This window comes from Chiroxiphia lanceolata, chromosome 1 (genome assembly GCF_009829145.1).
Source record: "Chiroxiphia lanceolata isolate bChiLan1 chromosome 1, bChiLan1.pri, whole genome shotgun sequence".
NCBI classification, from domain to species: Eukaryota; Metazoa; Chordata; class Aves; order Passeriformes; family Pipridae; genus Chiroxiphia; species Chiroxiphia lanceolata.
The window spans coordinates 74,682,087-74,709,216 of NC_045637.1; the positions used below are offsets into that span (position 1 = coordinate 74,682,087).

General features: G+C 38.1%; 1 protein-coding gene across 13 annotated transcripts in view; it reads right to left on the bottom strand.

Annotated features, from left to right (window-relative positions):
• CTNND2 (catenin delta 2) overlaps positions 1-27,130 on the bottom strand; it is a 629,184-nt gene that overhangs the window by 31,694 nt on the left and 570,360 nt on the right. For 12 of the 13 annotated variants that reach the window (XR_004356187.1, XM_032683409.1, XM_032683400.1 and 9 more), the window contains 2 exons: positions 8,362-8,572; positions 4,997-5,081 (listed from right to left, as the gene is read on the bottom strand). Coding sequence is in view for 12 of the 13 variants with exons in the window: in XM_032683409.1 (XP_032539300.1) it covers positions 4,997-5,081; positions 8,362-8,572 (296 nt within the window). In the remaining variant the exon portion in view is untranslated. Of the gene's footprint in view, positions 1-2,213; positions 2,448-4,996; positions 5,082-8,361; positions 8,573-27,130 lie in introns of those variants that run through there. The other variant, XM_032683467.1, reaches the window with a different exon arrangement.

The window sequence follows — 27,130 nt, forward strand, 5'->3', positions numbered from 1 at the left end:
GAGTGACTACTCTGACTTCATTAAATGCCTATCACAATACTATCCCTGTTGTAAATGGCACAGTACAAGCCGAAGGACGGTTGCCTGTAACAGACTTCCTGGTTTCAAACACTGGGTGGTATTGTTATTCATACAGCAGGTGAATAGGACAAACATTTCTAATATTCCATGCAGAACAGAAACCTATGAGGGGGAAAAAATAATTTCTACAAATTCATCATGACCCCTACTTTTATACTGGAAGAAAGAGTAAGTTTAAACATGATAGAATGTGAACATATTTTGCTGGAGCCTATGTGGTCAGGCAAAGAAAACCAATTAATAGAAAACATATTCTTCCTGACACTTCCTCCAGCTCTTTAATATTATGCACATTTAATGTTAATTGAATCTTGTGTTTAGGTAATAATTTTTCTTTCATGTTACCCTCATTTAGCACAACCCTTTTGCTCAAATTTCCTCATGTAATTTAACAAGCTATCTGTATTTAAGAGGAGTTGGTAATCTTCTTGAATAGAGAGAAGAGTTTACTTGCTAATGGAAATCTGCTCTCTTATAGTCACAACCGTATTTTCGAAGATGTCTCCAAATCTTCAACCAACTAATACCCTAGAGACTGGAGTGGGGGCCAGTGATCCTGACTTGGAAATAGGTGTCTTTAAAGAACCACTGTAGCAGCTCCTTTCACATTGCTTAGGTGGCTACATATAAACGGGACAGGACCTCTCTTTGCAGACTGCAAGCAGCACTTATTTCTCCTGTTTACCATTCAGGTTACCAAGATACTTGAAGAAGATGGGTGTACCAGCAGTTTGAAGCATAGGGACAAGCTGTGGGATAGCTCCTGTACCTGGTCTTTAATAAGTGTTGAGCCGTTAACTCACCTATGGGGCTATGGACCATATGACCACTAAGCATGTTTCAAAGTCAGATTTTAAGTATTTCAGAATAGACTCATGTAAACAGAGGCAGAAAAATGATAATTTATGAAAAAAATGTCTTGCTCGCAGAAAGCAATGAAGTTTGAAAATTATGACATTGTCTTTGGGAGACAGTATTTAACCTACTGATGAAAAACTGTGATGATCACCCCTTTTTTACAAAATCATAGAATCAATCAGTTTGAAAAAGACCTCTGAGATCATTGAGTCCAACCCATGACCCAACACCACCTCATCTACTAGAACATGGCACTAAGTGCCACATCCAGTCTTTTCTTAAATACCTCCAGGGCTGGTGACTCCACCATCTTCCTGGGCAGCCCATTCCAATGCTTGATCACTCTCTCTGTAAAGAACTTCTTTCTAATGTCTAACCTAAACCTCTCCTGGCACAGCTTAAGACTGTGCCCTCTTGTCCTACTCCTGGTTGCCTGGGAAAAGAGACTGAGACCTACTTGGCTACAGCCTCCTTTCAGGTAGTTGTAGAGAGTGATGAGGTCTCCCCTGAGCATCCTCTCCTCCAGGCTGAACAAGCCCAGCTCCCTCAGCCTCTCTTCATTAGACTTGTGCTCCACCACCCCCACAGTAAAGAATGTTATTCTAACATCTGATTTAAACCTACTCTCTTTCAATTTGTAACCATGCCCCTTTGTCCTGTCACTACATGCTCTTGCAAATAGTCTTTCTCCATCTGTCTTCTAGTCTCCCTTCAGAACTGGAAGGTCTGAAACTCTTTTTCACGAAACATATCCCTAGCTTAACCTGGCGTACTAGATTAATTTTCTGTGTCTCCCATCTCACTGACTTGTGGAATAATTTTGCATTTTTCAGGAGAAAAAAGACAGATAGGATGTTAAAATTTTTCGTTGTCAAAAGATACTGTTTGTATTAGCCAGATACTCTACAATCTTGAGACAGGGTATGTTGCTTGATTTGGTTGATGAGATTAACTAAATTCTTGCAGTTGTTGCTGCAGTTTTTGTCTGTAAATAGCCTAGAGAAACAGCAGATGTCTGTCAGACACTGAGCAGCAGAATGAAATTTGTGCGCACAACCATTTTTCTTAAGCAAAATAGCTGAAGCTGGAACCTTGAAATCTGTTAAATGTGGGCTATTTTTTATGCAATAGTTGACTTTGACAGTGTCCTCAGAGGCTGCTTCATTTAAGTTTCACTACATAGGTGCATCACTGCTAATAGCCTTGGTTAAAGCTAAGATCTTGCTCAGTCATGATGGGATTGGAGCTGGCGGGAAGCACTGCACATACCCTGCTTAGGGCAGCCCTGCTACTGGCAGCAGGTGGGGGACCAGTTTCTGACTCCTGCATTTTTCTCCACTCCACAGCCAGGAGTTTAGAGGGGAGTGCTGCAAATGGGAAATTGGTGCCTATGCACTTCTTGGCTTTTGGTCCTTCACAGGTGTGGCAGGTCATTAGGCATTCACACCAACCTCCAACTCTGGATTTCTGTCAGTGTAGTTTATCTTCTGACAGCTATGGGATGTTTCCTGCAATGTTGAGCAAAATTAGAAAAGTGAAAGAGGTTTTAATGTTTTTGCTGATCCAGTCATATTTGGATTAAATATAATGACTGCTACTTTATCAGCAGTAAACATATATTGCCTTCATTTGCCGTTAATACAAAGAAAAATACTTCTTTTTACCTCTTCTTACTGTACTGCGAATGTGTAGCTCTAAAATATACGACAATTCAAACTATTTGGTTACACTGTTTCTCAAACAGAAGAAAAGTGCTGCTGCTTTCACTTAAATATGATGTGATATTTGTAATTTCCTTGTATCACTATACAAAATTGTGTCTCTGTTGGCCAATTCTTTGAAAGCAATTGTATAGATACTTCAGTACACAGGAGGAAATTGCTGATGGTTATGCAATGGGATTTACCTGCACTTCAAAAAAGGCTGTGCATGTGCAAGATACTGCAAAGTGCCGATCTTATTACACTGTACGTTCACTCATTTTTACTGGTACACATATTTTAATGGGAAGAAATAAAGACTATGTTGACCCAGTATCTTTATATTACATAACTAGATGACTATCAGTATAATGCAAACTCTTCTAATTTTCCTATCATAAAAACATTTCCATTGCTTTCCAAACAGTGGTGAAACTCAGACAGCTAGCAGGAGTCAGCCTACTACAGGCAAGTTTAATAACTATTATGACTTTATAAAGAATATTGTATGTATTTTAATAAAAAGGAGTATTTTAAATTAACTATCTGAACATTTTGATTAAAAGAAACCATATTTATACAAGTCTTAGCAGCATATATAATGGCATGTAATGAGTATACAATATGTAGCAGAGACTGACCTTCATTTTAAGATTCTGTGAAGCCTATAGGAATTAGCCAATATAGAGATCAATAAAATACTTCCTGAGAATATTAACAATCTGTCTGCTATGAGTGTCCTGGAAGCTACCTCTAAGGCTAGCTTGTCCTATTTTCCATACCACAAGCATATATTTGTGGCCACGGAAAACGTTTTTAAGCATGGTAGGTACTTAGTACCTAAGCATGCTTAGTATGTAAGTATATTACCGGGCATTCATGCTGCAGCCAACAGAATGTCCTCTAGCTGGCAGTATACTCAGAAGCCATACAGCATATTACCTCATGCGTGGAGCAACCCCAGAAACTGCTTTTCCATCACAGCATATATATATACAGACAGAAGGTTGGAAATGAGCCAAACATTGTAAGAACCTCTAAGAGATTATGGTGCAATACAGTTCAGTCTCTACAGTGCAGCCACCCACATGCACAGAAGTCAGGCTATGCACACTTCCAGTGTGTTACTGCCTTGCATCAAGAAAAGCCTACTCTAGCTCATGTTTGTTGCCACCTCTTAACGGGACAGTTGAGTACCAGCTTGTTAGTTGGAATGTCTTCACATATGGTATCCCTAGGGCTGCTAAGGATGACTGAAAATACTGGAAGTGAACAATGGGAGACACTCAATAATCATCTTCCTCACTCCTCAGACTTGACACAAGCAGGGCTGAGGCATGCAAAAGAACAGCATTTCAAACAGAAGGTCAGCTTCTGCCAGTTTGAGATTCAGTGCATACATTTCATGTAACTAAGTTATCTTCTTGTGCAGAATATGTACAACACAGACTACGCCACTGTGAACCCTCCCTACTTCACCATTGTTATGCCTCAGCCTTAACTAGGACCTGAACTTTTCTGCCACAAGAAGTCTTAGCTCTCTTTGATGAGATTACAAATACAAACATCAATTAGACAAGATGTGAAATTCCAAGCAAGAAGACATTGGAGAACAAAATCTGCAGACTGATACTCACATGGAATGCAATTCAGCTTAGAAATATACACCAAGAATTACTTTAAATGTTGTCATTTACTAAGTAGACAGTTATGTTTAAAAAGCTATATAGGATGTTGTTCCACAGTATTGTATTACCCTACTGCAATTCATTTTTAAGAGGTTAGCAGGCCTGTGGAAATGGCATTGTACTATGGACTTCACAGACTGGCTGAAAACCAAGTATATAAGGCTACTGTCTGTCAGCTGATCAGAAGTGAAGCTACCAGGTTTCAGCCCAGCTCCACACATAACTGCTCCCTAAGCACCACTCCTTCAGATACTCTTGTTTACAATCTCATGAGGAAATTTGGGAGCTGAAGGGCTGGAAATCTAGTAATCTCCTCAGAACAGGGTTGGGAGGTGTAAGAAGGACTGTCCCAGTAGTAGGCTCATAGACAGGTTTGTTCTAGTTTGGTCTGGATTTCACTCTCCAGGGCTGCCAGATCCAGCACTTTTTCTATGAATTTATTTTAAAATCAAATTCACACCCCATTTTTACCACCACACATATTGTCAAAGGGCATTTCTATATTAAAAGTAGAAATGAAGGAAAAACTAATAGCTCCAAGTATCTGAAACTTTAAACTCCAAGTGGATTTCCAGTCACATAAACAAATGTTTTGGCCTAAAGTCTCTCAGCCCCCAAATTTGGGTAACAGTACGAAAGATGATAAATCCAGAAAATACCAAGCCTTACCTTCTTGTAGAGACTTCTCAGGTCTCTGTACTGCCACATACTATTGAGGACCTGAGATGCTGCTTTCACCACTTTAGGCGAATGCCTGTTACATACATATATTAAAAAGGGAGAGAGAAAGAAAGAGTGAGAAAGAGACTGTTAAATACAAGACACCATTCATCCCAATTTTCAAATGCATTGCTATGGATTTAAACCCACAATTAAAGTGTGTTTCAAGTATACCATAAGATCTTTGGTTGGCATCTTGGAGACCAATAAGCAAGGGCAATATATATTATTTCTATAGTACTAATCATTCAGTGAGGAGCAAAACATGTGCAACTCAGTAAATACAGAGATTCACACTGAATGCATGGTAAGAGGAATGGGAGGTAGCAATTGGCAAAATTGTTGAGAACCCAACTGGCATTATATACATCTAAGATGTCCTGGCTACAACTTTTGGCATAAAGGACAAGGAGTCAGAGCTAGAGTTTCTTTCTCTGTAAGGTTCCAAACTTCAGCTCTTGACAGTGTGCTCAGATCATTAAGTTCCTTTAAGCAGTGGCCGAAAGAAACCCTCTATTTGAGTGATGAGCACTGGATTTCAAGTGCTGAGCCAAGATGCAGAAATAGAACTAATAATAAAAAGTCACAATAAATTTCATTAGGAATCCAAATGAGGATTTGGATGTTGCTCACATCATTATCCTTTAATGATGGCAATACAATGTCATGTTGAAAAGTGTATAACTTCACATGGGCTTTCTCTTCTGATAGGTTTTGAAAGAAGATCTAAACTATTGTTACAATCGGTTGGAGTCATATATTCCTCTTGAAATAGGTAATTAAAAAAATCTAAAAAAAATATATATCAGACAGTATTCATCTCACTGAAGAAAGGTCAAAGTGGAACGTACCAGGAAGATAATCCAGCACACTGAGATAACCCAGCACACTGTGCTAGAACAAAAAGGTGTAAAACACTAGAAAACCTTGCAAAGGCCAAAGTCCAGAATGAAGATTGATAGAGTTTGGGGCAGTCATTGAGGTGATTTGTGTTTTACTCAAAAGAGGTATATAGATTGCAAAACCAAAGAGAAATCAGAAAACCAGCAACATAAGTTACTGCTTTGGGCAGAAGTCTTCTCAGGGGTCACACTTTGGTTCATTCTGTGAATTCTGAGAAGGATCACTGGTAGGCTGACAGTCAAACTGGTAAAGCAATGTTCATGACACAACTGATTCAATTAACTTATACAGTATTTTCCTAGTAATTTATTTGGTGTGGTTTTTCCCACTTTTATTCCACTTTTCACCCAGAGTACAGCAGTAGGTGGGTAATTGGTGAATAAACAGGACTTTGATAAACCCTTTCAAGCATAATTGTTTTTATTATACTTCCAGCTGTACTGGCTGGTGGGGTGCTGGTAGCATGGAGTAACGAGGAAAATAACTGTGCCAACCACTGCCCAAGTACTGAGGAGAGAAAGGAACTATGCAAAGCTGATAGGGGCTTGGCCAACATGACCTTATGAACATAAGTTCTTTTATGTGGTCATACAGGGAAAGCGTTCAAGCCCTGGGCATATTCCAAAGGCTAGTGGGGCCAGCCCCACACTCCTGGCACTGATATGTACCAGGGCGCATGGCCAGTCTAGCATCCTGCACTTGTAGAAGCACGTGCTTTATACTGGACAAGATGATTTCATACTGAAGTGTTTTACTGAATCAAAGTGAGCATGCCAGAACTTTATCCAACAACCAGCAATTTTGATTTTTAAACAATCAATTACATGTAAGAAACCAAACCACACCAACAGCGCACAGTACTAACATTTCTGAAAGCTGAAAAATGGAACTTTTACTTAAGATGGTCATTTATAGCACTGTATCTCGACAGGTTTTCTTTTCTAGAACTGTGTAACCTGTTACAATTATAACACATGACTGCATCTCAAAGTACTTGAGAGGAAGGATACATATCATGATTTGGAAGGGCATTTTGGAATTACTCAACATTACCTGGGCTAAATATATTAATTAGAAATAGATGTATTTCTCCTCACAGTTATGAGGAGTATTTAAACAGGGAATTATACCCTTGGATCCTCCTAAAACTGCCCGTGATACTTTGAAAATTTCAAACTCAACAGGTATTAATAATCTCTATCAGATAATGAACAGGTAGACAAATGCATTATTCTGAGGAAAGACACATTTGGCTTAAGTGAAATGGATATGAACCTACTTGCAATATCAGTAAATTTGATCTAGAAAATATAAATATAAATTTAAATAGATTTAATAATAACAAAATGCAATTGTAAATAAATTGGCAGAGCATGGGGAGTTTCCACAACGGGAATCACATACTTGGTCATGCTACTACTTTTTACCCCTTATAATTAGAATGTAAGAATGTTTCAATAATGAATTTGGTATGAAAGGAAAAGGGTGACAATAGAGGAAAAGAAATGTGATTAAATTATATTGGCAATGCTCCAATCACATAGGTGAGCATAAGTTCTCATACCAAATGTAGGGTGCATAAATCTTTCCTTCGGGTTGTGCCTGGCTTTGTGGGGCTCTTTTAGAGCTCTGATGCTGCAGTAGGCTGTGTGATGACAGCTTCAAGCAGGTGGACTGATGGGTTTTGTACACTACAGTGAAGGCTTTTTGTTTTCAAACTGCCATAGTCCCATTGCACTATACTTCAGCAGGTTGACAAATATGAGAACCAGGCTATCTGTTTTAGGCAAAAGAAGGATAAAGAGTGAACTCTTCATGAAGAGTGTGTACATAGGCAAACAGACAAGATGAAACCATAGCTGTTCTGAAAATGTCACAGTTGTGTGCAAGACTTTTTTTGCCTCACAAAGCAGCCTAATGCTCTCTTGGAAACAAGTAGTTAGGAAAACTCATGGATCTGTTTTTCTACTGTGCCCCGCCTTACCAGTAAGCTGGTGGCAGGGAAAAGGCTGCTGTGAAGAGGGACAGTGACTTTACATTCTTCACTCCTAGAGAAAGAGGAGCAGTCACCCCTTCTGCAGGGTACAATCCAACTACTCTTGTCCCTAATGTTTATCAGGATCGTCTGGAATTGCTCAGAGGTAGTGGTTACTGTAGATAATTACTCTTCCTTAAAATGCACATGGAGTGCACTCCCCGCACTGTTGATGGTACGTCAAAAACAAACCAAAGCAGAGGGAGACTTTTGGTACTGGCATTGTCTGTTTCTTGTCACCTTTCACACTGGGCATATGACTTCCGGTGAAGCTAAAGAATTCAACTCACGATTGCACAGAGAAGGCAAACACATTCAGGACTAGTAATAACTACTGGAGAGGTTAAAAAGGTGCAAGGTGATTTGCAAAACATACTTGTCTCCTTTACTCTTAGATATGCCAACCAGTTTCTCAATGCCGCCTGCGTCTCGTAAGGCCTTGGCATTCTCCATGTTTTTAGTGATGACTTCATGCAGAGTGCAGCAAATGGCAGTAACGGTGTCATCAGACATGGCCTTGCTTGCTGAGCTGTTGCTGTTGTTAGCGCCTGGCAGTCGGTGGACCAGATCCCTCATGGCATACTTGCCTTTGTTGAAAGAAAATGAAGGGAGAATTCAGAAGATACAGCGATAAAGGGTGATGGAGAAGAAGTACAGGGGAAACACGCAAGACTATTAGCACCATTTGCAACATTGCATGTAATCTAATTGAATACTCATATTACTTGGAGTAAACCACATTTATATGATTGCATGTTCAAGCATTTCACACATCATGGACTCTAATACTTCCATGCTGTATCAGTTGGAGACTTCGGATATGGCTATATCATGCCCTTAAGAGAATGAAACTATGATAGTAAAGGCAAGTATATGTGTAAAGATAACCTGAATGACACAGTTTACCAAATTTGGCAAGTCCTCATCTCCCACAAAACAATTCACAACTTGTTACTATAAATTAAATGTGCATCAGTTGTTAAAACCTCAAGAGTAAATGCAAATCCAACGACGTTGTTATTTGTGAAAAAATCTTCTCTGAAGGACCAGTTTAATTCTATCCTGTGTGCAGTAATTTAACTGGATTTATTAGTGTTTCTTAGACTATATTGTTCAGGAAGGACACCACTTTTTCCACATATCTTTAGCTGTACTGACCAAAAAGTTATTGACCAGAAAGGGAGCCTTTCTGACATCTATTCCAGTCTGGTATTTAGTAAGGAGTTACTTAAGAAAACACTAACCTCCTGAACTTAAAATCTCCTAAAATGAAAGGAATTTTTAAAATGGTCACATTGAACATTTAATGAAAAAGAAATTCTGTCAATTATATTTGGACTCAATGATACTAAAGGTCTTTTCAAACCTAGATGATTCTAAGATTATTATAATTTTTCATGTTTCAATGAACAGTTTTTTTTTTTTTGCAAAATTTCCCCTGAAAGTTGTGTAGTACTTGTGAAAATAATACAAAATCAGCTTCTGAGAATTTATATATCTAGTGTAAATGTAAATGTAAATATATATAAATGTAGGGCAGGGTTAGCACCAGCACAGAAACACAAGAAGCCTCACATCAGTTCTAGAGGATCACTGTTATGGTAAATGGCTGCTCACTCCTTCAGTGTGATGAAGAGAAGACCTGAGATGGTGCAGGCCTGATGAAATTATTTAGGTCAGTGAAAAAACTCTGAATCACCTTCAGTGCAGCTGTGCCAGGAATTTGCATAGAGCAATCACCACGAGTGTACCATGAAGAATGAAAAGGACAGGAAAATTGGGAAATATAAATATAATTAGTAATCTAATCTACATCCCATTTTGTGAACGAAATAATCAGGTATAATTGTTGTATACAATATGATAAGTTAATCAGATTTTTTGATAACTTAAAAATGTTCTGATCAATTAGTTTATGAGTACTTACTAAAAATCTTATTTCTGAATTCATAAAAGTTGTTTGTGTCCATATTTGAAAGCAGAGGTAAGAAGAAAGTCACATCTTTTAACTATCAGACATCGAACCATTTTTATGTCTCACAATTTTGCCTGCTGTGGTAGAACTACAGTCAGTAGTATTCACACAGAATAGTCATAATACAGATAAAACCTAAATCTCTGTACTGAACTGTTAAACGTAAAGATTATCAAACAGATTTTGTAGTAAGGTGAGGTCTTAGAGAATACTCACTCTATATCACGTAAAAACATTCCTGATTATCAAAAACATAACATTCCCAACAAAATGTGTGCAGTAGCATTTAAATCTTGCCAGTGTGCCGCAATACAAATTCTGTCCTCAAACATTTTTATTTCTTTGAACTTAATAGTTAATTTATTTGCATCAGAATTTTAAGCAATACTATTAATATCAGATGTAGTACTATTACCACCACTTTCTCTTTCAGAAATGGTTTGTTTGAGCAAATTGAAAATCTTCTTTTCCCCTGTACATTTTATGAAACAATGTTCTACAACAGCGTGTTGTATTATCTACATCTGCATCTGTTGGTTCTGTGTAACATGAACACATTAATAGTTGTTTATCACTTACACTGATTACTTCAATTTACAACATATATCAAACTAAGATGTACATAAAAAAATAAAATAAACTATTATTTGATGTGGCTTTTACTCTTCTAGCACAGTGCCTGCCACTGGTCAAGTACAAGTAGATAAATCAGATCAGTGAGACTTTCTGCTTTACTCTGTGCACACATCCAGAACAGACCAATGTTCCTTTTTGCTTTCACACCTCACTTAAATTGCAACAGAGCATCTCATCACCTCAGTCCTCTGATGGAACCAGATCACAATGATCATTCCATTAGCAGCCAAAGATTGCAACCCTGAGCACGGGGTATAAGGAAATCTGGAATGGCTGCTCCAAGCAGATCTCTTTCCTGGAAGTAGCCTAGTATTCCAGGCAATAGTATTCATACCAATATACATGCTTCTTAAAATAACTAAAAGCTTTGGAGTTATCAGGGAAATCTCAGTAGGAAAACTAAAACAAACACAATCAAGCACAGTATAAGCATTCTGGATATGCTAACGCTCAGCAGTTCTAACATATCTGCCGTGTACACCCTTCATTAGGCATGAGAAGACCAAATCACTAATAGATACTTCCAATAAAACAGATTTTTTATAGATGTGTAACAGTGAGACAGTACAGCATTCCTTATTCTGAGCAGTTGTAGTAATTCCAGCTCAATACTACTATTCAATTCTTAATCATCTGTGTATTTAAACTATATTATATTATGCATAAAATATATTCTGAGTGGGTCTGGTTGGGGTTTTTTTTTGGTTGTTTTTGGGGTTTTGTTTTGGTTCCCCCCCCCCCCCTTAAGAACTGCATGAAATTCAGCCTTTGGATAGCAAGTGCCAGAAGACTGACAGTACACATTTTGTAGACCTAAAATCTAGTGAGTGTATTTCAGCTGTTGCAGCTATGCAAGGTGGTGTCTAGTTTGTAGTTCCCCCCCATCAGAACCTGTAATGACAGTGCCAGGCCCCAAGTCCTGCCAGGAGCTGCCTGTGGGGGTGACAGGCTTCCTCCTCCGTGCCCTGTCCCCAAAAGGCAGCAGAAGACAGAACTGCCACCTTCAACAAAACTATACTCACACACGTGGGTAAAAGCAACTGACTACAACTCAGACAGGTATCAAAATGTCAGACAGGCTCAAAATGTCCTTCCAGGGGTTTACCAGAAAAAGGTGGCACACCAGATGGAATAAGAGGCAATTGGCTGGGCAACAGAGTTGATCTAAGCCACCGTTTACATGGTCTTAAAATCTATTAACAAGTGTAACTGTTAGCATATTTTCTGTGGTTTGAGTACTTTGAACACTGTTAGCTATTTGAAAATACATCTGGGATGAGAAAATCCCCTGCCTTAGCCATAAAATAATGTGGCATTAATTTAATTTCATTCAAAACTTATATTGAAATAGCAGTAAATTTGCTTTAATATAGAGTTAAGTCATTGAAGTTGAAAGTGAAGGACTATTTATACTTCAAAAACCATTCCACAGTAACTTGTTTGCATTCTAACCATGTTTTCTAAAACTATACATGTAGTTAGGTAATAAATTATTGTACTACATTCACAGAAAAAAAAAATCAGTTACAGTTAACTTCTCTTAACTCAGTTATGTTACTACTTCTTTACTACAGACATGAAGAAGAGTCATGTTTTCCAGCATTAGCTATAGAAGAAACCTTGCTCTACTTTGGCATAAATGTCAAGTAATGCCACAGGTATTCTTGCATCGGCCCACCACAGCTGACAACACATGTGATCCTTGACTTTGCATTAGATTCTGTAGAGCATTTACATTTAGAATTATTTTTTTCAATGTTAAGAACCTCTTCTGAAAGCAGACTGAAATGTGTAATGGAAACTAGTCTTGTAATGTCAGCAAAGTATTATCTAGCACTACTAGCAGAAAGGCTGAGCAATTCAGCTTGCAGCAGAAGAAGCTGCCCTGAAATGGAAAAAGTGAGAACTGATGAGGGTCCTGGGAAGAGAGGTGGATGTGTGTGAGGATTACATTTAAAATAAACAGCACTGTTAATTTTCATTAGGGTTCACACAGAACTACTTTGATCTACAAACTGATTTTTTATCTGAACAACATCACACATTATAAGACTCAAAAATTATTTGAAGCTTTAAAGAGGATTTATGTAATACGATTAAACATAGTCAACAGCTTGACAAGAAAAAAAATCATATTTATTTGTTCAATTTCACTCCTAAAGGAAGAGAGAAAGACATTACATAACCATAAAAGGAAAGGGGTTTTCCTGTGGATGTTTGGGACAGTATTTTTATGATAGTGCACATTTAAAAATTATTTTTCTCAGCCAGGACTTCCATTGCTTTCATATTAAGAGGGTGATTCATCTAACACCATGCACTTAAGTATTTGCTTATTATTTCAATAATGAAGATTTAATGTCTTTTCCTTTGCATGATAAAGTCTCATTAGCACCTTAACACCTGCATCCATTACTTAATTTAGGAAACTTTTTACTTCATAGGATCAAACTGATAGCTGGCCTAAGAGAGACTCTGCCTTCAGAGCCAAACAGTAGAGCAAACTATTCTTCTGGTAGATTTAATCAGAGTAAAAGCATCACAGATAAGGTTCTATTTCTGGAAATATTTCCCTACTATTGCCTTGAGACAAATTCACTGCTCTTGTAACCCCGCTGACTTCATTTCCATTTTCAGTCATCTCTGAAAAATTACTTTGACACACCAGCAAATTTATTAAATAGTTGTGACATGGTTCCTAGTTTGAGGGAACAAGACTAGGAAAACTGACCTATTGAAAAAACAAGAAACCTCAAAAAGTTACTAATTCAAACTAAGAACCCTGTCCTAGAAGTAGAGCTTGTTCTCTAAAAGTAATGGTTCACCATTTTTTCCCCCTTTAAGATATCCATTAATTCACATATGTAGCTAGATAATATAAAAATGGTAAAATGTCACTATACTTTATTGTAAAGATACAGATATCCTATGCCAGATCTACTGGTGCTTGTCTGTCACAATATATGGGAATTTCCTTCTTTTTATGCTAATATGAGGTACACTCAGACATATGTGGTTTCGGGGCACTTTTAACCATCCTTGTGTTTTTAATACCATTCAATTTCAGCATTTCATAGACTTTATGGAAAGAGTATGACTTGAAGAGCTTTTATTCTTACCTTCAATCATTATTTAATAAATATGCCAAAACTGTCTACTTAATTCGTATGGAACAAATTTAGATCATGAGTCAGTGTATTCAACTGATAGTCTAATAAAAGTTTCGTTACTTTTCAGAGAGATTTTTTTTTGCCACTGAAAACACTTGAGGGGGTATTGTTATTGAATTATGAATTGTTATTGGAAGACCAAAGTGGAAAAAAACTTGAGCAGTAGGACTGACAAGTGTGCCGTGAAAAGCATGAGCCCCACCACTTTTAGCAGGTATGAGAGAACAAGGGACCCTGCATCAGTTTGGGATTTAGGTGTAAAAAGAAAGATTAAACCATTTTCAGTCATGTAGGGGGAAATTTTTGTGTACAGAGGGAGCTAATAAACTTTCAAATTCCCTTGGATACCTGAGATACCTACACAGAGTTAGCAGACCTATGGAAAACACACAGCCTTCTGGAAAAGCAGATGCAAACAAGGTAGGAAACCCTATGGTTTTTGAAGTTTAATGTTTATCTCTGGGCACATAGATATGTCTGGCCAAAAATGTTTTTTTTAGGTACCCAAGTCCTTTTACTTCTTATGGTAGTGACATGCATAAACATTTGTAATCTCTGGCACTTCAGAGCAAATGCATGTGAAGGAATTTCGCTACATAATGGTAATTGACTATAGTACTTCAGTTATTCCTATCCAAAAACCCTCTCACCTCAGCTCAATCATTGATAAGGGAAAGAGTGATGGATTAACTTAAACTGGTTTCAGTAAGCAGCTCAAAGCTCATGGCCTGGAGCCACTGCTTTAGCTGCTTCACATTAAGCATAGCCTGTCATTTAAGTTGGGATAATGAGTACTCTAAGCTAGAGAACAATGCCAGATTTCATTTCCTTACAGGTTTACTTGAATTTAAATTTTAAGACTTTGTGGAGATAAATTATTTTTTGAAAAGACAGCATGAATAAAAACCATTACACACACATGCCCTCCTGTGCCCCCAAGGATAGACATGAACTTTGCTCATGGCTGCTGAGATAGAACAAAGAATCAGGTGGAGGTCTCAGATTCCCTCTTCACTTCAGATAAATGATACACTCTTTTCAGTTTTTCACCATCTCTAATGACAGGTGGCAAGATTCCAGATAAAGATTGGTATTTGGTATGGACCACGACAAAGAGGAACAGTATCTTCCCTGATGTATTGTATGTGATGTGCCAGTCATTGGTTTTCTTTTTTAAAAATCTTTTTTTATCAAGAATAAATTCAGCTATCAGTAGTGTGGCATATAAAGCTCTACAGGGAGCAGGAATAGTCATCTTTTACAGATTTAGGGAAGAAACCCTCAAACTTCCAATGTGTGATGAAAGTATGTGAAACACCAATAACTGTGTGGCAATGTCAATTGAGGTTTGCTTGTAAAAGAATCAAATATCTAAAACGGAACCAATATAGAAGCCTTTATCTTTTGAGAAAGATTAAAGATGTTAGTTCTATATTTTGCAGAAAGAAAGGTATGGAATGAGGAGAACAAGGAATGACAATGGGCACAGTCATAATAAGGATGAAAGAGCAGTATGTATAGAAGCTATTGGCATTGGACAAAGAAAAAGAGAAGCATTTTCGTATTTTGAACCTGAAATCACAACCAGGTGCAATGCAATCCCCGCTTTTCAGCAAAATGCTTTCTCAGATCCTTCACAGATTTTAGTTCCTGTAGCAGCATTTTAACCCAATTACCTTCCTCCTTCAGCTTTTCTGCTTCCAGAAACATAACTTTTCCATTTCATATATTTCCTGCCTCCCTCTGCTGATTATTTTCTTGTTTTCAACTCACCTTCTCAGGGCTACTCCCTCTCTCCTTTATTACATGACTAATAATTTTTCTTCCTTGAGCTGTATCCTCTCAGACTTTTGGGTCTTAACTGTGAAATTTTCACTGTCCTTTGCCATGTCTTGTAAATTTCTGCATCTGCCTTGTTTGCCAGGCTTTTCCGCTCTCTCCTCATACTGTTTTAAACACCTACAGTTTGATGCTCAGCTAGATCCTGCTTTAGTCACACCCCTGCTTTTTACTGTTCTGATCAAAAGGAAATTTTAGCTAGTTTACAAGCATAGATTTTAGACTCAAAAATACCAGTGTGTTTAAAACCTATTGCTCTTATGCTACTGTCTCTCTTGTGTATCTCAATTCCACAGGCAACTATTTAATCTGCTGTTATTTCTAACACTAATTTACTCCTCTCTCAGTGGAACCCCTTCATATTCTGCATGTCTCTCACACAGCAAGACTGCAGATACTCAGACTTTATAACAGCAGTTATCTTAAAAACTACTGACTGAACAAATTCCAGGACTCTTTAGCTGACCATAACCTGCTAATTCATGTCCCAACATGTGCTTCAAAGGCTAGATCCATGTCTGCACTTTGCATGCAGAAGCACTTCAGTTGGTTCTGTTGGAGCTAATGCCAAAATTAGAGCGGTGTATTGAGACCCTGTTGTACACTTCTGCCTCTTCCATCTTTGCTGCTCTCTTTTTGGCAATTGTCATGGGATGCATGCTGCCTGCTATGTGGATTTCTGGAGAAACTAGCTCTCCTTTGGGGGACCATATGATTGCAGCAGAACAGTCAGAAAAGTACTACAGAAAATGGATTTATGTGCACCATGGCCAAACGGATTTTGTGTTTCTTAACAGCACCTCTCACCCAGCACAGTGGATGGCTTCTATTTTGAATGTTCATCCGTATATCAGCTGAGCAACGTTTATCCTCCCTCTCCCATGCTGGAGAAGCAAACCAAACATCAAACACAGGCAGCCAAACTCAGGGTGTGTTCTCTGACTTGCAACCTGGTTTTTGAAGATGAATTTGGAAAAAGGTGTAAGCATTAATTTGTTGACTGTCTCACCCATGCTGGGACTATAAAAATGAGGCAGTTAAAGTTCAGCTTGACTTGCTTAATTATCTGCTGACCTGATATGCCAAACAACTGCTGGGTCCACAGAAGGAGAAAAATCTCCACCAATAAGCTTCTATTTGTCACCCTCAGCAGTAAAGGAACTCAGCATTTTTTAAGACAAACTATCATGTATTACTGCTCTTCTGTTGTTCCTACTCCCTTGGCCAGAAGAAGGGATTTGGGTGGTGGCTTTGCCTGTCTGTCTGCAGTCTTAGCTCTGGAAGGCTGTCTGGGAACAAAAATGACAAACTCAGGCTTTATTGTTGTTGGACTAAGAAATTTATTCTTGTATGTTTGGGTTTTATATCCAGAATGGATGGAGTCCATGTGTGCAATAACTCAAATAATTTCCTTTCTAATTAATTTTGATTACATTTCCTACCAGGTATACAAACTAGAAAAGGCATGGAAAGGAGTTGTTAGCCTACCTATTGACTCAGGTAGTGTAAACATGTCCAATTAACCAGCAGCTCCTTTACACACCAACAGATTTATTTCTTGTTTAGACTGCACTGTCATCTTTCCTTTCATCTTTCCACTAGCCCAAGGTAAAAAAGATTCTGCAAGGGAAGTAATTCCTCAGTTTAATTGCTGCAGGCTAAGTTTCCTGATTACTAGAGCTGGTTTTAGTCCCTTGCTATCCTCTTCCCTGCTCCCTGCAGAGAACAGAGCTTTTGGAAGTTTGAATTTTTTTAAAAATATAGTCGTTTAATTAATGTTATGATTAATCAGTGCTGCTAAAATGCTTTGAAGAGGAAAAGTGCTATGTGAGTGTTGAGTGGAATTTTAGTTTTATCTGCATTATTTTCTGAGATAGGATAATATTTTGTTAATAGTCTGACTTTAAATTAGACCATAATGAAGAAATAAGGCTATAATCTATTTTTGGAAAAGTAAGTTTAGGCTTCTAGATCTATGCCCTGATCCAATACCCATTGAAATTAATGACTCTGTCTACCAATGTCAAAGGGTATTAAATCAGATTTATGAAAAAGTAGTTTTTCTTTTCCACTTCGTTTTTTATTTTGTGTCTAAAACAGAACAAGATTCTGACAAGAGTAGCCAGAGTGAATTACAATTAGACATTATCCTGTTTTCACTGTCCATGAAGCAATTCACATTTATTTGCTACTATTTTTTTCCTTCTTTACTTGTGCTATAACATTGCCTGAAACTCATGAACAAATTTGGCCCCACAGTATGATCTGATAGACTGCTTGGTTTTGCATGTTTTTATATACAGTTAGGAGAACAACATGGTGAAAATACAAAGACTCTTATGTTTAGAAATGTACATAAAAGTATTAAGACAAATAAAATCAAAATGGATATATTCTGTTACTAAGGTTAAATAAGAAGCATAGATGTAAATCCTTTAGCTCAATAAATATTAATCTTGTAAAAGTGGTAGTGCCTTTTGAAAACAACTCTTCCAATGAATATCAAAACCACTTAAGTCATACTGCAATGTTCATATATTCCATAATTACTTCAGTGTTCAAACACTTCTTAAGTCATCACCATGAAAACTCTACACGGAGCAATTAAAATAATTAATCTGTGGCAAAACAAAAATACTGAGGATATGTATCACTATTTCACATTGCTGTATTGTGTACCATAGAATAAAATCATTTATATTTAATAACAAAATCCTGGTTAGTATCTAAGGCTCAGTGGAACCATAAACTAACTTCACAGATGTCAATGGTCGGGAGAAGGACAGAAGGTAAAAGAAAACTTCAAAGACAATTTATCCAGGAAAGGGTAAGGATATAATGCAATATTTGCTTTTTTCCCTGCAATTTGGAATTGTTAGCAAAGACCTCATGAAGACATAGTATTCATCTGTTGAACTGCTAATGCATCAGTATAACTAAAACAGACCATACAGAGGTCTGCTGCAGTAATGAAGCTATAGGTACATTTAGTAGAAATGGGGTCTCTCACATTAGTCATGCAGAAGTGGACAGTTATTCAGCTTTATAGTATTTTTAGAGGTCAATTAATTTTACAGATAATACTAATGTTCTGAGTCAGTTTAATTCCTGTTCTCAACAGAGTGTTTTGTCTTCTTAACAACATGGCCTTTGGAAAAGAGTAAATTATATTGTAGTTTTATATTTTAAATCATCTGAAGGTGCTACAATATAAGACCCAAATACAGTAGGTATGTAAGCAAGGATACAGTGCAGGGTGAAAATAAGTTTTTTGTTCTCATAGGAAGGGCAAAAATGAATCCAATAACCTTCCTTAACAATGTTGACTACAACATGACTAGTTTTCACATTTCTCATAAAAAACTTTCTCAACTTCTAAGATATATAGCTCATTAATAGTTGTGTTTAAAGAAATTGTGTCAAATGAATCCTAGTCCCAACTGCTCCATCAGAGTACAGATCTACTAGAGCACAGTTCTGTTTGTGCTTCCTCAAGAGGTGGGAGTCAATGAGTTCATAAAGTGATTGTTTCTGGGTTTTGCTAGTGCTGATCCTTTCAAGGTAACAGCTTGAGGTGTCACCTTCAGGTTAGTAGCTGATCAAGTCTTTTCTCTAGTGGCCCTCAAAGAAACCTTGCCTCCAGACATCCATTTGAGGTTGCTCAGTCACTAAACTGTTGCTTTTTTAACTTGAGTCACAGCTGCTCACCTACATCTGACTAACACATGGCGGGAGGAATCCCAGGACTCTGCACTCACTCAATTTCCTTCTCTCACCTCCATGGGGATGCAATTGCCCACATGGCGACAGTCAGAGAATCTATATGTTAGCCTTGTTACGCTGGACTCAATTTCCTTCTTGGAGATCAAGTTGGATAGAGGAGATCTGCTTAAAAGGCAAAGCCCATAACCTCTTCAATTTCATCTCTCAGATTTCTGCAACATTGGCTGACCTCTGCTACTTCCAAAGAGAGGGGGAGAATCGGGCAAGTATTCCAAAAGTCAGTTTTTTGGCTTGATCTTGCTCTCATAAAGCTGAGCAGGAGAAATGAGGTAAGGCTTCATTTATCACCGTCTCAAGCAACATTACTCTTCAGCTGTATGAGAAAATTAGGATTTTACTCCTGTTTGCCATGGTTTTCCTGTAGCACATGCTGGTTCCCTTCTTGACTTAGCAGAAACGCCCAGTTAAAATTCCTGCCTATGAACCAAATCCAGGGTAAAGCAGATGGATGATAGTGATAGATATGATTCAATGCACTTGCAAGTGACACTGGTCTTCCCTTTGACAATTATGCTAAATACTCTATTTAAATGGCATCACTAAGCTCAATGGATTTTGAATATCATAGTACTACTCTTAAAAAAAAAAAAAATTCACTCATATAATGAAATTTTGTGAAAAAACATGAGGAAGGAGAGAGAATATTGATATTGGCATATCGGCTCTTGACTGAGATGCAGTTAACAGCATATTGTGCAGTCACATGTTCCTTTAAACATGAGCTCCTTATCTAAAATAAACCAGCAATACAAAACATATTTGCAGTCATGTTGTATGAAATTTATAGTAGGCAAATCATACTGAAAAGATTCTTTAAAAATCATTAATATAAAGCACTCTCTTACCAATTATGTGATATTCTACTAGATAGCTGTTAGCTTCCATATTTATTGACAAGCATATTCTTATCTTTGAAAATGCCTGAAAAATATCCTTTGTATATATTATTTCAAATATTAAAAGTAAACATCCTGGAGAGTATCTTGGAAGCTGGCCCACTTCTGAGCTATGAAATCCTCTTCTGAAAGCAAATTAAAGCAGATAAATCTGTCATTTATGTTCAAGTTCTCTTTGTCCTGGAATTATTTTTCCTTTCAGAGACTGAGTCAGATAATGCTCTCCTAATAATTCACAAGAAGTATTTGGCTTTAGATAGATACATATGAAAAAATGTTTGTATTAATATCAAGTAAATTCATAATTACATCTAGAATCAGATAACTGAGGTTAAAAAGGACATCTGGAGTTTGTCTAGTCTAACCTCACTGTCCAAAACAAATTCAAAATCAATATAATGCAAAAACATCACAACAGACAACTGCAGATCAGTAGAAAACTGTTAAAAAAATACATGTGTTATATAGCTGACACAATACACTGAATAGCACATATAGTCCCATTAGCTGCTCTCCTGCTAAAAAGGCTACTTTTCATAATGAAAGAAATATTTAAATATGATATGTCTCTTCATGTATGCACATGCACGTTTAGTTTCTTCTCCTAGCACAAATTTTAAACAGAATTTTTCCTACATAAAGACCACAATGGACTGCATTGTTTCTGATATGAACATATTCTGGGATATGAATCACAGAATCAACCAGGTTGAAAAAGACCTCTGAGATCATTGAGTCCAACCCATGACCCAACACCATCCTGTCAACTAGACTATGGCACTAAGTGCCACATCCAGTCTCTTCTTAAATACCTCCAGGGGCGTGACATCCACCACCTCCCTGGGCAGCCCATTCCAATGTCTGATCACTCTTTCTGTAAAGAATTCTTCTAAGATTCTAACCTAAACCTCCCTGGCACAGCTTAAGATCATGCCCTCTTGTCCTACTCCTGGTTGCCTGGGAGAAGGGACTGAGACCACTCAGCTACAACCTCCTTTCACGAGAGAGTGATGTGGTCTCCCTGAGCATCCTCTTCTCGAGGCTAAACGCCCAGCTCCCTCAGCTGCTCCTCACAGGCCCTGTGGTCCAGTCCCTTCACCAGCCCTGTTGCTCTTCTCTGGATCTGCTCCAGCACCTCAGTGTCCTTCCTAAAGTGAGTGCCCCAGAACTGGACACAGCACTCAAGGTGCTGCCTAACTAGTGCCGAGTACAGGGGCAGAATCGCCGCCCTGATAGTGCTGGCCACACTAGTCCTGATACAGGTCGGATGCCATTGGCCTCTTGGCCACCTAGGCACACTGCTGGCTCATGTTCAGATTCCTGGTGATTAAAACCCCCAGGTCTCTCTCCGCCTGGTCGCTCTCCAGCCACTCTGTTCCCAGCCTGAAGGGCTGCACGGGGTTGTTGTGGCCAAAGTGCAGGACCTGTCACTGGGTCTTGTTAAACATCATACCATTGGATTCGACTCATTTATCCAGTCTGCCCAGGTCCCTCTGCAGAGCCCTCCTACCCTCCAGCAAGAGCATGCAAGTGGAAAGATTAACTAATAAAGAGCAGAAAAACACATATTTATTGGTAGAAAGGAACTGAAAATAAGATGGAACTGCTGCATATAGGATGAAAAAGTATTTGGATGGTGCTATGCAGAACACGTACTAATGGTACATAATTGAAACATAAGCATTTATCAAAAGAATTCTGTAGAAAATGTATGAATTAATGTATAAATTAAGTTCTGTAGACAATCTTCTATCCTGGGTGTATATCCATTCTGTGTCACAGTCAGTGGTATGGATGGTGATAGAGAGAAGGACAGAGGCTGAAAAATGATTGAGAACTGGTTTAGAATTCAGCTATCTTGATTTAAGAATACAGAATTCATGAAAGTCAAATGGATAATATTATTGTACAGAGGCAGGAGATGATTATCTGCAGAAATACAGAATGAAGAACACTTACTGAGTAGCAATTCTGAAGAAAAGGATCAGGAAGCCTGAGAAGATCACAGGATAGGCATGTGTTACAAGATGTGTTGCTGTGACAAAGACAGCTATACAGAAGTGTACTAACAACTACTCCTCGCAGAACATACAGGTAATATGTTCCTCTCTGCAAAGCTTATGGAGAAATATCAAACTAGTCTGAATGCTGGACTTCACAAAGGATATGGACCAACCAGAATGAGCCCAAATGAAAGAAACAAGAATAGCTATGAAGACAGATCAATCTGAGACGTCTATTTCAGCTTTGATAATATATTCAATTATTGTGACTATACCTCTTCAACCTGCAAACAAGGTATAATGCTGTGTTCTTTGTGGTACTGCAGTGGCATTATTCTTACTGATTGTCTTCATGAACAACATATATGTCAGGGAAGGCTTCTGTTAGGTCATCAAGACAAGACAAAAAAAGCAGGGTCCCTGAACATATGGTCCTGTTGCATGTTTAGGATGACGTCTTCATATGGTCTACCTAAAGAACTGGAACAAAGAAAATTGCAAATCAAGTGTCCAAACTTGGAAGCCTTTAAAGAAATGGTTCAGAGGGAATTTTTATGGTTTCTGAGTTTATGCTTGCAAGTTGCTCTTGTTGGCCTTGAAATAGAGTGGTTCAGTTTATATGGAAGGTCCATCTCAGTTTGCCATTATTTACTCATTAAGCTAACTTAATATTAATAAATGGTCAATTAGGACTGAGACACAACACAGTTTGCTCCAACAAGACAGTCTGGATCCCCAGGAAGCATCATAATATGTCAGGTACAGTTCCACTGATTTCAGGAATGTTAATCCATAAGGCCCTGACATTACCAAGGGGCTAAGAAGCATTTCACCTTTCTCTTTGTCCAAAGGTGGAAGTATACTGTTGCCTCTACAGATTTTGAAATACTTGCTCTATTCCTTCTGGAATATACCCTCTGGTATAAAAATACTAACTCCAGTCCCTATGGAGCTCAACACAGCACCGCAGCTGTTGCTGTGGCTGCAACACTGTTTGTCATCTTCTCATCATTGAGTGCTGAAGACATAGCATTAACATTATTTGTTTGATATTTAGGCTTGTTGAACCTGTCCGCTGAAGGTATTGTATCCATTTCACTGTTGAACTTGGGAGGCTGCAATGAGCTGCATGCTTTTTAAACTGGTTGACAAGAATTGGGAGATTTTGATGGCAATTGTGATTTATGTTGAACTTCATTTGTCAAGAGATTGTGTTAGGGTTTAGGACTTTCAAACCTGTACTCAAAGGGCCTTGCAGTGCTAGGGTAAGGTTTTATTGTAAAGCAGTTGTAAGAAGAAGTGACTATTTTGTGAATCTGTTAGTTCCTTTAACAGGACCTTTATCAGGAAAGCTTTTTGAGGATAAAAAGTGGACTGCACAGTGTCCTCTCTAGCAGATCTGAAAACTGCTGGTTTATTCTGAGGTGGAGGAGGATTAGACACACAGTTAACTTCAGAAAGTGCAGGCTTGAGATGTGCTGGGAGAGACAGGACAGGACTATTAATTGACGGAGGTTGTGTACACTGTAGTTTGAAGGAGTAAGAGGTGGAGCTGTAACTTGGATTGGCTCATGGCACTTTTCACTGACAGGTCTACCAATTGATTCAGCATCAGTTGGTTTCCCCTTAGAATAACTGGTGAAGATCAGCTGATCCTACAAATGTATAGGTTTAGTGGTCTCAGAATGATGGTTGGCAGGGAACCCCCCCAAGCTTATTTCAAAACTCCTGCGATCAAAATGTGATAGCTGCTTTTGACAATAATCTTCATCTTCTTCAGGATCATAGTGACCTTCGCTTGAGGTCTCTGCGGTTCAGAGGCCCTGTAAATATACTCCTTGCATGAAGTACCCTTTTAGCTTGCGAATGAGCTTGTTGGAAGATAAGATAATGTGATCTTGCCAAATGAATGAACCACTTGACTTCCTGGTATTTGCAAGAAGGGGGAAAAAAAGCCCAAGAAAAAAACCAAGATGAGAAATGGCAGCTTCCCAATCTGAGTCACCAGATCCAGGCCTCTGAATGCTGTCCTTACATTTTCAAATTGCACAATTCCTCAAGTACATTTGACCACCACACTCTTTTTTTACTCTCCCTGTTGTCTGCTCCCTTTCTTTCAGGATCAAAATCAGGAGAAGTTCAAATCAGAGACATCTTATCTCCCTCTACTCCTCTTCATAATCCAGGGAATACTCTTTCCCTTTGTTCATAGCCCTCAGGTGACTGGGCAATCCTGGCTTCTGGATCACCTTCTGTCATGGCCAGATGACCAAGTGCCTACTCTATCTCACTTATCCTGCAACAGTTATGCACACACTGACGGGCCAATACTCAAAAGCACTGTTCTTTCCAGAAAGACTAGTGTGCAAACAGCTCACCTTTGATGCTTTCTCCTGGGTTCCTGCTGCAATCTAATCTAGGTTGTGCCTCAGGACTGGTAATAAACAAAGCTCATGCCATACTAACTTTCAAATTAGTAACAGTGCTTCTGAAAGTACTTCCACCAGTTTTGCAATAATGATGTGCTTTTTAGAATTCCTTTTAGCAGATGATGTTTAGACATTTTCTGCACATTAATAGTCCCTGACAATGACAGAGACACATGCGATTATTCATTCACAGTTACAGAAACCAAGAAAAAAATGGTCAATATCCAACTTAAGAAGCACCTAAGACTTAATGGTTTTTCCCTTCAGGAATGACTGAAAAAATCTAGGGAACAAATGAACTCTTCCAGCTTTAAGATGTGATTTTGTAGTGTTTGCTTTGTAAATAATTTAATTCTCTTTATTTACTTTGGTGGCAACTCTACAATGAATCTCTAACCACAGGGCTTCAGATTGCAGCTTCTTATTAATACTGCCAGACTAATAGTTATTGATCTCTTAAGTTTTAGGTAGGTTTTAGAATAAAATGGGGAAGGAAAGAGACAATATTTAATTTTCATAAGAATGTGGAAAAGGTTACAATGACTCTAATCTCTGACTCTTAATCAATTTTTGTATTGTTTGAAGCTTGAACTAGAGGTGCAGTTCTTTTTTTCTTTCTCCTTTTCATAACTTTGCCTCAGCTTTGAAGTTTCTGTAAACTGAGGATAGCTTATCAGAAAAGTCCTAGCGACTGAAAGATGCTTACACAGGGTTACAAGTGAATGAGATGAATTTCAGTCTCCCTAGGAAGAGGTTGAGCTCTTCAGTATAAGGAATATACATATTCAATCCCAAGGCAGAAGAATAGATTTAACTACAGCGGATAATGCACAAAAATCCATCCTCAAAACCCCCATTTCCAAGGTTTTGCTTGTGATGTACTTGGTATCTCACTCAGACTGTTAGTGCCTCACAAGAGAGAAAGAGACATGACCTTTTCTCTGGGGCTTGATTTAGACATTGTGGAACAGTATTGTACAGCAGAGGATAACGCCTTTAAATGCTGAAGATTGAATACCTATATAGGGAAATTACACATGCAGCTTGCCAGCCTATCTGCTATCATCATATTCCAAAGGAGCTCGCTTTTGTCTGTCTGAGGAACGCAGCTTATCTGTTTTGTTATTCTAATTTTCTAGTAAAGACATGAAGGAATTGCCAAAACTGATTGTTTTGGGCTTCTTTTGAGGGAGGGAAGAGGTGGGAAGGGGGGTTTGTAGTAGAGTAACAGTTTAGAGTGGTGCAATAATACTAAGGTAGGATTCGTGGTGGTTGGATTCTAACAAAATAAAACAACTTTCAGGGTGTGGGGCAGACATCCAGTATGCAAGTGTGAAAATTTATCAGGTAATGACCACGTTTTGAGCCTCAGAAGCTCTACTGAGTAAGTCAGAGTTTTTCACCCCTCAGGTTAGCTGCTCACATGACTCATTTGAGTTGATTCTGTTTAACAATGGTTTGTCTCTAAAAGGAAATAGTAATTTTTCTGCTCCCCCAGGTAATTTTGACCAGCAAGTCAGGCAGTGCTGACTCAGTGTAGATGTGATGTGTTAATGAGAGGCTGGGTAGAACCTAGAAGCAGGAGTATCTTGTGTCACTGACTGCCTCAGGGTGAATTACCATGTCTTAGGTGAGGGAACTGTAATTTCCTAAATATGCTAACTCAATCAGGAGAACCTATAATTGTGAGTGAAAATAGAAATTCCACTATTAAAAAAGGAACTGTATTATATATTTAACATGAATTTATTTCTATTAAATATACTTAATGGGGTAAGTGCAACATTTTCAAAGGACCAAAGTGAATTAATTGGTATCCAACTCTATTTTTCATAATAAATTATTAGTCCCTTTAAAAACGGCTTTAAAGCCTGTGTCATGACTGAAAACAGAAATTCAGTTCTTAATTTACCATCAAGTACATAAGAATTTTACCCAGATGCTATTAACATGGTAAGAACCACTTACCCTGCTCTCCTACCTAATTAATTGATTTAAAGTAGACCTCACCGTTGTTTGACATTGTTATGGTGATTAGTACCTATGCAGCCTACTCACTCTATCTTAACAATGCTGATTTCTTATTCTGAATTGAATCCTGCTTCTCAGGAACTTGATGGAAAAATTCCTTCTAGCTTCCATGAGAACAAGATTAAGCTGCCAGGGACAAGATTTTATTCCATTGTATGCAATGTTTATATGATGTGTACTCTTCAACACAGATTCTCTTCCTCTTTGGTGCAGGTAAAAAGCTGTATTAAAACCTACATACATACCTATAAACATATATGCTTTGTGTGTATATATTCATATATATAAAGATTAAGTTAAAGACACCCTACGTCAGTTTAATATGGGGATAATTTTGCAGAAAATATTCAGAGGTGAAGTTGAATAAGTTATTATAAAGGAGA